The following is an 11,771-nucleotide window of genomic DNA, read 5'->3' on the forward strand; positions in this document are numbered from 1 at the left end:
GTTTCTTGTGATGTTGCTTCCTGCGTTTACGACCCTTTGGTCAGCAGGAGGTCACACACACACACACACACACACATTCTTACTTACATACTTACTTGGGGCGACCGTGGCGCTGGGGGTTGGGAAGCGCATTTGTAACCGGAAGGTCGCCGGTTTGATTCCTGGGTTCTCTGTCCTGGTCATTGTGTCCTTGGGCAAGACACTTTACCCTACCGCCTACTGGTGTTGGCCAGATGGCGCGATATGGCAGCCTCGCTTCTGTCAGTCTGCCCAAGGGCAGCTGTGGCTACAACTGTAGCTGCCTCCACCAGTGTGTGAGAGTGAATGAATAGTGGCATTGTAAAGCGCTTTGGGTGCCTTGAAAAGCGCTATATAAATCCAATCCATTATTATTATACAGAAGTTCACACATATACATACAATGCCTTGTCTTAGAACCATGTGGGCGTTGCTTTGCTGTGATGTGTTTTGTGTGAACTGTTTCTCAATAAAAGGCAGCAGGAGGAGGCCATCGTCGGGGTCATTGTTAGACACAGACGAGGCCTCTCTTGCAAGTGTTACGTTTCGGTGTTGTCAGTGTTTTGTTTTTGCGTGACTGTCATGTGTTTCCTGTTTTACTTTGAAGGTCTGTTGATATCTTAGTGTGTTCAGTTTACGTTTCCTTGTCTTGTCAGGTCTAATTTGCCCCAGCTGTGTTTCCCTCCTGTGGTCCATTCCCTGATTGCTCCTTCTATGTATTTAAGCCCTGTGTGTCAGTTGGTCATGTTCGCGATCTCCCCCGTGTTGTAAATAGTTTGGTGTTTTGTTGTAAATAAATAGTCTGTTGTAAATAGCTGTGAATGGGTTTGTTAATATTTTCGTTTGAGACACCTTCGTTTTGGGATTTTGGTGGAGAGCTTTAGTTTTTTTCTCGTGTGTTTTTTTTCTTATTTTTATTTTCATACGTTGCACGCCGGTTGCCTAGGCCGGGGTGTAACATATGGGGGCTCGTCCGGGATTGCCTTCGCTGGGGGGTCCGAGGACCGCCCCAGCCTTTGTCGTCTGCTGGAGGGTCCGTGGGACTGCTCCAGCCTTCATTTGCCTTCGCTGGGGGGTCCGAGGGACCGCTCCGGCCTTCATCCGCCTTCGCTGGAGGGTCCGAGGGACCGCTCCAGCCTTCGTCGTCTGCTGGAGGGTCAGTGGGACCGCTCCAGCCTCCATCAGCTTCGTCTGCCTTCATCCGCCTTCGCTGGAGGGTCCGTGGGACCACCCCAGCCTTTGTCGTCTGCTGGAGGGTCCGTGGGACCGCTCCAGCCTTCATTCGCCTTCGCTGGAGGGTCCGAGGGACCGCTCCGGCCTTCATCCGCCTTCGCTGGAGGGTCCGAGGGACCGCTCCAGCCTTCGTCGTCTGCTGGAGGGTCAGTGGGACCGCTCCAGCCTCCATCAGCTTCGTCTGCCTTCATCCGCCTTCGCTGGAGGGTCCGTGGGACCACCCCAGCCTTTGTCGTCTGCTGGAGGGTCCGTGGGACCGCTCCAGCCTTCATTCGCCTTCGCTGGAGGGTCCGAGGGACCGCTCCGGCCTTCATCCGCCTTCGCTGGAGGGTCCGAGGGACCGCTCCAGCCTTCGTCGTCTGCTGGAGGGTCAGTGGGACCGCTCCAGCCTCCATCAGCTTCGTCTGCCTTCATCCGCCTTTGCTGGAGGGTCTGAGGGACCGCTCCAGCCTTCGTCATCTGCTGGAGGGTCAGTGGGACCGCTCCAGCCTCCATCAGCTTCATCTGCCTTCATCTGCCTTCGCTGGGGGGAGGGTCCGTGGGACCGCCCCAGCCTTTGTCGTCACTGGAGGGTCCGTGGGACCGCTCCGGCCTTCATCCGCCTTCGCTGGAGGGTCCGAGGGACCGCTCCAGCCTTCGTCGTCTGCTGGAGGGTCAGTGGGACCGCTCCAGCCTCCATCAGCTTCGTCTGCCTTCGCTGGAGGGTCCGTGGGACCGCTCCAGCCTTCGTTTGTCTTCGCTGGAGGGTCCGAGGGACCACTCCAGCCTTCATCCGCCTCTGCTGGAGGGTCCGGGGGACCGCTCCAGCCTTCGTCGTCTGCTTCTATGTATTTAAGCCCTGTGTGTCAGTTGGTCATGTTCGCGATCTCCCCCGTGTTGTAAATAGTTTGGTGTTTTGTTGTAAATAAATAGTCTGTTGTAAATAGCTGTGAATGGGTTTGTTAATATTTTCGTTTGAGACACCTTCGTTTTGGGATTTTGGTGGAGAGCTTTAGTTTTTTTCTCGTGTGTTTTTTTTCTTATTTTTATTTTCATACGTTGCACGCCGGTTGCCTAGGCCGGGGTGTAACACAAGTAAACGATCGATTGCTGTTGTCTTGTTTTTCTTTCACGGGAATAAGTCCTGGATACAGCGGGGTCTGAGTTTAGACCCAACAACAGTTTTCTCATTTGAAAGTAAATATTTGTCTGAATATTTGAGTTGAATCAGTTTTTATTGTTATCAAATCCGCTTCTTTTAAATTCTTTCACCGACTCAGTGTGGTCAAAGCTCACAAAATCATCTTTATTCTACATTCCCGGAAAAGGAGAGCTGCAGACGCTAGCAAGCATCCACAGGTCTGAAGCATCACAAGCCAAAACGAGCATAACATAATCAGTCATACGTCACACATAGTTTCGATCAAAACAACTCTGCAGTGCACTCTGCCTAGTTTCACTTTTCTGTCTGCACCGCTTCCTGTTCTCTGCACAAAGCGTGCAGAGTTTCCTGTCAGTACTCTGTGACCTTTTACACACTTTATAACTCAAAGTGGCGTTTTCCTACACTGGCCCCTATAAAACAATATAAAAAGAAAATAAGCACTAAGAATATATATTTATTTCGTAACAGTCCCCCCCCCCCCCCCCCTTTTCATCTTTCCTAAGAAAGACGGCATAATTCCGGATTTATCCCATTAAGTTTACTCGCATGTGAGAATAATAGCTAAAGTATAACAAAAGAAATCCTGCTAAACAAAATGAAACCTTTCAGTTGCCCAACCATATATGTCATCCATCCCCTCAATGGGTTGTGTATTTTCAATGTTCCCTTATTATTGTGGCGTAATTACTTGTATCCACAACAAATAAATCTAACAAATAAGTCAAGCTCTAACACAGCACCTCGCGTCTACACCGGGCTGTGAGCTGTCCTACCTTACTTCCTACACCCCCTTTTTACCCAGAATCACAGTTTAAACCCACTTCTGACTTTCCTCACTGCTCATATCCAAACAGATATAATTAGCTTTTCCTAGTAAAAGGTCCTAGATTACTTTTGTCAATCTGTGGAAACAGTCTCTATAGAGTTAACCCGTTTCCTCTTTAAAAATTACTCCTGGTTTCTAAGCACACAACTTACAGTGCTCTTCATTGTCCCTTTGCCCCCTTTAACGGGTAGACCATATCCGGCCTTACCACTGTGTTTGGGCAATTGACATAACATACAAATCATACAAACCATTACTAAAGCTACTCTTCCCATTACTCTTCATTACTTTGTGTTCACACTATAACCTCTGTCTAACAAGCTTTTGACCTTCTTTACAATCGAAACAGCCAATTTTCTGGAACGGGCGATTCTCTGCACTCTATGCTTCTTTTGGGGGCCCCTTTCTTGGCCAGATCCGTTCGGTCTGGTGCTTCCTGGATTCTCGCCAACCCCTTCGTGGTTTTGCTGTGGTTCTGGAATTTGCTCCTTCTTCTGTAAAGGACAGAAAATGAAAACACCTCTCTGCGACGGCTCAATCTAATATGTTCATCTATTGTTCTTTTAGTTATTCAAAGTTAGTTCAGACTATCATGTTCAGGGCTCTATCATTTATATATGATTAGTCTCAATATTATTTATGTGTGTAAGCGACACTGTTGACAGCCTTTAACACACTTAAAGAGCCGTTCTCACCGTCTTCACTCCAGGTGTTTCCTGTTGCTCATTCTCTTCACCCTTATCTCTGGAACATCATGAGCACGTCCTGTACCAAGACTGTTGCTATGCAGGTACAAAATGCACTAACAAGCAAAACGTGTCTTACCTCTGACCTAGAAATGAATCTACGTGTTGTCTGTGTCTGTAAGCGTGTTTGCATCGACCTTTGCTGCACTCTAAGTCATTTTCCTTGTGACCTTTTATACACTTTATAACTCAAAGTGGCGTTTTCCTACACTGGTCTCTATAAAACAATATAAATAGAAAATAAGCACTAAGAATATATATTTATTTCGTAACACTGTGTGAGTTGTAGATTTCTTCCCTTTGTGGAGTCCACAGCTTCATGTAGTCGGTTCAGATGACTTTCTTTTTTTTTTGCCTGTCCCATTTGGTTCTTTAGCCGTCAGAATTGTCTGAAGACCAACAAGGAGACCCAATGGATTTACTTTGCCAAATGGATCATCACGGCCTTGCCGTATTGACAGACATCCAGAGGCCCCAGAGTGCGAGAGCCCAAGGAGGACCACCGGAGGGGCATCCATGCCACCCTCCTGGGAAGAGCTGAGGAGAGCCCCAGATGAGGGGTCACCCAGTAGCCACGGAGCAGAAGCCAGAAGGGGCTGCAGTGATGTGCCTGCCGGCTCTGCCGGCAACCAGCTGTACCAGAGTGAACCGAGCCGCAGGCCCAGAGGCCGCAGGCCCGAGGGCCCCCCGCACCCCGGAAGAGGCCTGACCGAGCAACAGGCACCAGGCCCCGCAAAGTAGTCACCAGGAGTGAGCTGGTACATACCTGAGCGCCCAGCCCTGGACACCAAGAACAACCAACACACCGACCCCTGAGGGCATCAGTTACCGGCAGGGAGTGTGGTGAGGGGAGATAGGCCTTGGAGGGCCTGGGAGTCCCCAGAGAGGTGGAGTCTAAGACCCAACCTGACATATAGACACAGACAAACAGGCACACACAGACACAAACATGCATTCCCACCCTCATGCACACATATACAAATACTCAGCACTCACCCAACGTAGGGATAGACCTACATGGACACTGTACACACAATCACACTCCCCAAACACACTCTATACCCCAGGTCCAGGTACTCTCACCCCTGGAGGGGGAAATGGCACCTAGACCCAGGAGATGTTACCCTTTCCCCCGGGGTGGAGGCAAGCAGACCGCCCCAGGCTCCGCAGCAGCAGGGAGGCCCCGCATCCCAGATCCCAATCGGACGGCCAACACCTCCTCCCAGCCCCCCCCCCCCCCCCCCCGCCCCGATGGCCAGCAGAGAACAGGGGTATGTGAAGACCCCAAACCTCCCTCCTCTCGCTCATGTGTAGTGTTGCTGTGTGTTGTTCTAAGGTGCATTTAAAACACGGGAGAGCATGGTGCTGCTGCCAGAGAGCAGCAGGTGTTAGCACGGCCCCTCCCGAGAACCCTCAATGTCTGCATGGATTTAAAATTGAGAGGTGGGCACCGGCGCCAGAGGTTCAGATGACTTTCTTAAGGCACTGAGTGCAGTTTGAGTGCATTACAGCAGACTGATCTTCTCTGTTATCGTTGTGTTTCCAGTGCGAGTGCACGAAAGGATCTCATGGATCAACATGTGGTCCTCGGGACTCCAGCCACCTCTGCTGCACCAGTCTCACCTCCAGCTGAGACTCAGAGGAACAAAGCAAAGAAAGCTTCCTGGTGGCACAGATGGCTCTTTTGTAAGGTGAGTTTAACACTGCAGAAATAAATAAATAACAGTTTTATTATTACTATTATCATTATTATTGTTATAAATATATTTGTTTATCTTTATTATTAGTAGAAGTAATGTTGTTTTTTATGTTGTTATGGTTATATTTATTATTATTATTATTATTATTATTATTATTACTGGTATTTTTGACCTTATTATTATTATAATTTTGTTGTTATTGTCATTATTATTAGTAGTAGTACTAGTTATATTATATTATTATTTAAAATGTTATTGTTATTACTATTATTGTTGTTATTAAATTTTTTACATAGGTCACTCCATCGTATGGAAAGGTCAAAGTCTTGATGCTTTTCTAATTGTTTTAGAGGTTCAGGTGAATAAACATTACAAACATGTTTTTGTTCTTTTAATCTTCCCGGTGACAGAGTTAGGATTTAGTTTAAGGAACGGCTGATTGCAGATTCCTGTTAGAAAGTAAGTGTATTGCATTTCTGCAGTGGTTACAGTGGTGACACTTATTAGACTCTGTAGGCTGTGCACCAGTTTTTCAGGGTCCTTTTAGGTGCAATTGTTGCAACCACTGTAAATGTGACACCATCACAGAAAAAGTTGATTAAATCAGTTGAAGAAAGTGAACTCTAATATGATGGCTGCACATCAGCTGGACCATTATAATCACATCACATCACATGAGTAACTTCAACATGACGAGACTTCAAGGACTGCAAGAATGTTCATACAGGGAGGATAAATAAAGTTTTTGATTATTTATTATAAAAAAGAGATGATATATATATAAAATGCAGCGGGGTCTCCACCAGCTAACATGTCAGTTAATTTCACACATTTATTTATCATTTCTTTTTTTTCTTAGCTTTTCAGCTCCACATTTTTGCCTTTTCTAAAAAAAACTATGCAAACTCATTACCTCCAAAAAATTGAGTAAAGTTTACTGAAGACGACTGTTAGGACAACTTATTCATTGCAAGTATGCAGTACTAAGAATAACTTGATGTTTCTGACTGTGCATTACGAATTATTGACCCACTAACACTGACACTACTAAATTCAAAAACAATTTGTGGTAACCTGATTATGATTTAAAAAGAATGATTAAACTAAACTGCTGCCATCTGCTGGCAACTATGACACATTTACAATCTCATGACCACTTTGTCCTTTGGTCCTTTGATCTTAAAAAACCCTTAAATAGGGGTGAGACGCAATGACTTTTAGTCCGTTATTTGCAGCATTTATGTTCGCAGCATTCAAACGTTTGCCAGAAAAATCTTTTAAAACATTTGGATCCTTTTCAGAGTGACAGTTTACAGATTCAAACATGTCTCAGAGAAAACCCACAAAAAGAGAAGAAGTAAAGCCCAGCTCTCCTCTTTGTGACCAGGAAGACAAAATTCAACTTCCTGATCAAAACAAATCATTCAGCCAGCTTCTAGAAAAGGAAGATATTCTGAAGGTGAAAGAAATGGAACTCCTAGACATGCAGGGAAGAAACTTTGAGCTCCAAGCAAAGCTTGATAAAGCACTTGAAAAACCAGTGCGGAAGGACAAAAAGAATCAGGAGCCGCAAGTAAAGGTTGATGAAGCTCTGCAACAAAATGAAGAAATCCTTGAAGAGAAAGAACACCTGAAAATAAACCAGAGAGACATGCAGTGCCAACTCCAAGACATGGAGGAGAAATACAGAGCGCTGCAGGTAAAGCTCGATGAAAGACCGCACACAAAGGAAGAGTTCCTTCAAGAAAAAAGGCTACAGGAGATAAAAACAGAACGAAATGGATTTCAAGCTTCAGGACATGGAGAAACACAACAAAGGCTTGCAAATCAAGCTTAATGAAGCTCTGCAAAAAAATAAAGAACTCCTCCAAGAAAAACATCAACAGGACATAAAGCAGCTCAACAAGGCATGGAGGAAAAATGCAAAGCGCTTCAGGTAAAGCTTGATAAAACACTGAACAAAAGTAAGGAGTTGCTTCAAGAACAAAAGCAACAAGAAATTAAACAGAAACAAATGGACTCCAAGCTTGAAGACGTGGAGGAAAAATACACAGCGCTGAAAATAAAGCTTGATAAAGCACTGCAAAGAAATAAAGATTTCCTTCAAGAGAAAGAACGGCAAGACATGAAACAGAAAGATCTGGATTGCAAGCTTCAGAACATCGAGAAACACAACAAAGGCTTGCAGGTAAAGCTTGATGAAGCTCTGCAACAAAATAAAGAAATCCTTGAAGAGAAGGAAAAACTGGACATTAACCAGAGAGACATGCAGTGCCAACTCCAAGGTGTGCAGGAAAAATACGGAGCGCTGCAGGTAAAGCTTGATGAAACACTGCACAAATATCAAGAGCTGCTTCAAGACCAAGAACAACAGGAAATAAAGCAGAAAGAAGACAAACAAATTCTCCAGGACTTTGAGAGGAAAAACCAAAACCTGCAAGAACTTTATAACAAATTGAACTACAAAACAACTCAACTGGAAAGGGAAAAGGAAAAACTGCAAAACCAATGTTCAGAGATGCAGAGTGAGCTCAATGACATGCTGAGAAAGAACACAGAACTTGAGGAACTTTCAGTCAACTTGAAGTGCAAAAACACTAAGATGCAGGTGCTAAAGCAACAACTAGAGAAAACAAACAAAGACCTGCAGTGTACACTTCAGGAAATCGAGAGCAGAAGTCAGCAGTTAGAAGACACGCATGACAAATTACAACAGAGTTATACAGAGCTGCACGAGGCAAAGCTAATGCAGGAGGCAACATCTAAAGAAATGAAAGAAAGGCTCGAAGACAAACAAGCCAAATTAGAAGAAGTGGAGAAAACATGCAAGAAACTTGAGAAGGAGAACACAGAAACAATCGATCAGTTGAGAACCCTCATCCTAGAGAAAAAAGTGCTCGTGGAAAAGCTCATGGGAAAGAAGAAAAAACGCTTCCGCTTCTTCTGGAGGAAGGACACTCCTGCTTTTTCTACTTTTTCTACTTTTTCTACTTTTTCTACTGCTAAGGTCACCTCGTCTTCCTCCACCTCTGTTCCATCTTAATTTTCACCTCTCCTCTCCCTTTCTCTCCTGACACCTCTTCCTCCCCTGTCTCCCTTTAACTCCTAATACCTGCCCCATCTCCCTCCCCCCTCTCTCTCTTTTCACCCTCACCCCCCAACCAGTCCTGACAGTTGACTGCCCCCTCTAGAGCCTGGTTCTGTCATAGGTTTCTTCCTTTAAAGGGAGTTTTTCCTATCCACTGTCGCACCTAGTGCTTGCACATGAGGAGTTTCCTCCCATGTAAACAGATGTGTGCCATGATAAAACCTTTCTCCACACACTAGAAATAAGAAACTAATTTCAACCCTCTGTTACATCTTATTCGCTTATTTTATAATCCAGTCATTTTTCCAAATCTAGTATCAACTAATTTGCATATCAGCTCATAATGCGCTAAGTTGACAGGTCAACAGAAATGCACGTTCAAAATATTATCACAAAAGAGAATTTCCTTCATACAGTAAATGACTTGTGTTGCATCAATCAAACAGAAAACATGTCACAATGTATTGTATTACCAACTAAATCTATTGTCTGATTATTGCTTGGTCATACCAGACTCTCTGTGTCTTTATTTTATCCTTCTCTGTTTTCACAAACGTTTCACCTGTTGTCCTGCAAGCTGGAGATTCAGCATTTGATAACAAAACTCTGTTAAGTTTTTCCCTGCTTTAACACCAATGAGAGATATAGGTGCATGTATAGTGTGTGCTATAGTGTAAGCTGTTCTTCAGTGCATGTATGTGTGTTAGTACGCTTGCATGCAGGGCCTGTGGGCCTGTCTCAACCAAAAGGGCATTTTCTTAACAGTTGCCTTTCTCTTGCATATGTTAAGAAAGGCAAATGTGCTTGTAGCAGTTGTGAGATTATTATGCTGTTATATATTACATTATACCTGTAATCAAAATGAGTGAATCATGATACTGCTGTAGGCCACATCATACTTCTTGTGTAATCAGTATGTAGTTTTAGTTTGCATCATACTTCTGAGTTAAAAGAGTGTGAAAATCATGAGATTTATTGGATAGGTTTGTATTATCCTATACTGCTGACTTACTGTGAGTGAGTTACACTGTTTCGTGACATTTCATACTGCCGAGTTATGAAGAGAATATTGTGTTCAGAGAGTCAGGGCCTTTTTTATTTATTTATTTTTCCTGATAGTAGAGACAACAGAGCACATTGCACAGGAGCTTCACTCCCACCTTTGTTAGAAGCAGAAAAAACAGGGAGCCAAGGTCATAACTCAGGCTCTTCTCTAATGGTCAGAGTGTGACCCCATAAATGACTTCCCTAAACCTGCTGGCCTGGAAGTCCAGCAGTTCATCTAAACAAAAAGCACTTGGACTAAAACTGACATAGCTACGTTTATCCTACCATAAAACAATAAAACAAGGTACGACCTCTCCCATGCTCCCAGGGTGTAGGTGTGAATGCCAGAGCACTCTGGAATGCACACAAAGCCTTTGCAGACTGCTAAAGATCACACATCCTATCACTACACACTCGATTATATACCTCTAAGCATATATGGTTAAATATTTCCCAATACAAATAATAAAATCTAAACCCATCAGAGTCCTCATACCAAGCAGAAACTGCTCGAAGTGGGATTCAAACCTACACCTCTAAGGGAGACTGCGACCTGAATACAGCACCTTAGACCACTCAGCCATCCTGAATCCAACTGAACTGATTTTCTGATAAATCCAGTTTAAACTCCTTCCCTTCACATAAAAAGTCTTGAATGAACCTTTGGTCCAACTGTTCTTCACACCTGACTGGTAACAAGATGGAGCTGGTGTGTGTGGTTGCTCATCTGTCACGCCCAAGTTTGTTTCTGTTTCTATTATTTCTGACCTGTGTCATTCACCAAACAAAGTCTCTGCTGAGGTGTAATCGCCAGACATGATGATCACCTTTTATTGAAAAGGTCGGCACCGCCAGGCCTCTTATCACAGCTCCTGACCCCTCTGTCTCTGTCCCTTGCACTGCTGATTTTACTCAGTCTGAGCTTGTGATTCTCTCCATTTCAGAGGATGCGGGGTGTCATATTAACCCCGCAGGTTCCCCCCAGGATCCTTTCCCTCCACAATTTTTAAAAGAAGGTTTTCCTAGTATAGGGCAGTCTGTCCTTGACATTATTAACAGCAGTCTGTCCTGTGGTGTGGTTCCTGCAATTTTCAAACATGCAGTAGTGCAGCCACTGCTTAGGAAACCTGACCTTGATCACACAGTTTTAGCTAATTATAGACCGATTTCCAAGCTGCATTTTCTTTCCAAGTGTTAGAGAAAATTGTTTTGTGTCAACTGAACTATTTTATAGATGTAATGGCATCCTTGAGGTTTTTCAATCAGGATTTAAAACCCTTTATAGCACAGAATCTGCATTCTTAAAGGTTTTTATTCTGGTAACCACGTTGTTCTGGTCTTGCTTGACCTGACTGCTGCCTTTGACACAGTAGTCGACAAAATTCTAATATCTCGATTAAATGATCTAGTGGGTATTGGTGGTACTGCACTTAAATGGTTTAGTCTTATTTGGCAAATAGAACTTTCTCTGTCAGCTTCTCGGTTCCAAATCATCGTCTGCTTCTCTGTCATGTGGCGTCCCACAGGGGTCAAGTTTACGGCCACTGCTCTTTTTACTGTATATATTGCCTTAGGGTTTCATCCTTAAAAGGCATGGGATCTCTTTTCATTGTTCCACTGATGACTGTTAAAGCAGAAGGATGGCATCTCCATAAAACCTCTCTTGGCATGTCTAGATGACATTAAAGCTTGGTTGGCTTTAAACTTCTTAAATTCTAATGATAAGAAAACAGAGGTGTTGGTGTTTTGAACTAGTGGTCCTTGTTGATTTGGGACTCCTGGATGTTCTTACTGACCTTGGGTTTGAGTTGGACAGTGATTTTAAACTGGACAGCCAAGTTAGAGCCTGTGGTGAAGTCCAGTTTTTATCATTTAAGGAGACTGACAAGAGTGAAATCTTTTCTTTCTCTGCAGCACTTTGAAGGGTTTTACTTTTTTTCCCTCAGTTAGTTATTATTACTCTCTTGCT

The 11,771-nt window shown here is 44.1% G+C and overlaps 1 protein-coding gene across 1 annotated transcript; it reads left to right on the forward strand.

The window, feature by feature from the left end:
* The first annotated feature begins 7,264 nt into the window (after nt 1-7,264).
* LOC120745900 (trichohyalin-like) lies at nt 7,265-8,710 on the forward strand. Its single transcript, XM_040051108.1, has 2 exons — nt 7,265-7,577; nt 7,610-8,710. The coding sequence occupies exons 1-2, from the start codon at nt 7,446-7,448 to the stop codon at nt 8,708-8,710; spliced, it is 1,233 nt and encodes a 410-aa protein (XP_039907042.1). The 5' UTR covers nt 7,265-7,445.
* The last annotated feature ends 3,061 nt before the right edge of the window (nt 8,711-11,771 follow it).

This window comes from Simochromis diagramma, unplaced genomic scaffold (genome assembly GCF_900408965.1).
Source record: "Simochromis diagramma unplaced genomic scaffold, fSimDia1.1 OVJJ01000131.1, whole genome shotgun sequence".
Classification (NCBI taxonomy): Eukaryota; Metazoa; Chordata; class Actinopteri; order Cichliformes; family Cichlidae; genus Simochromis; species Simochromis diagramma.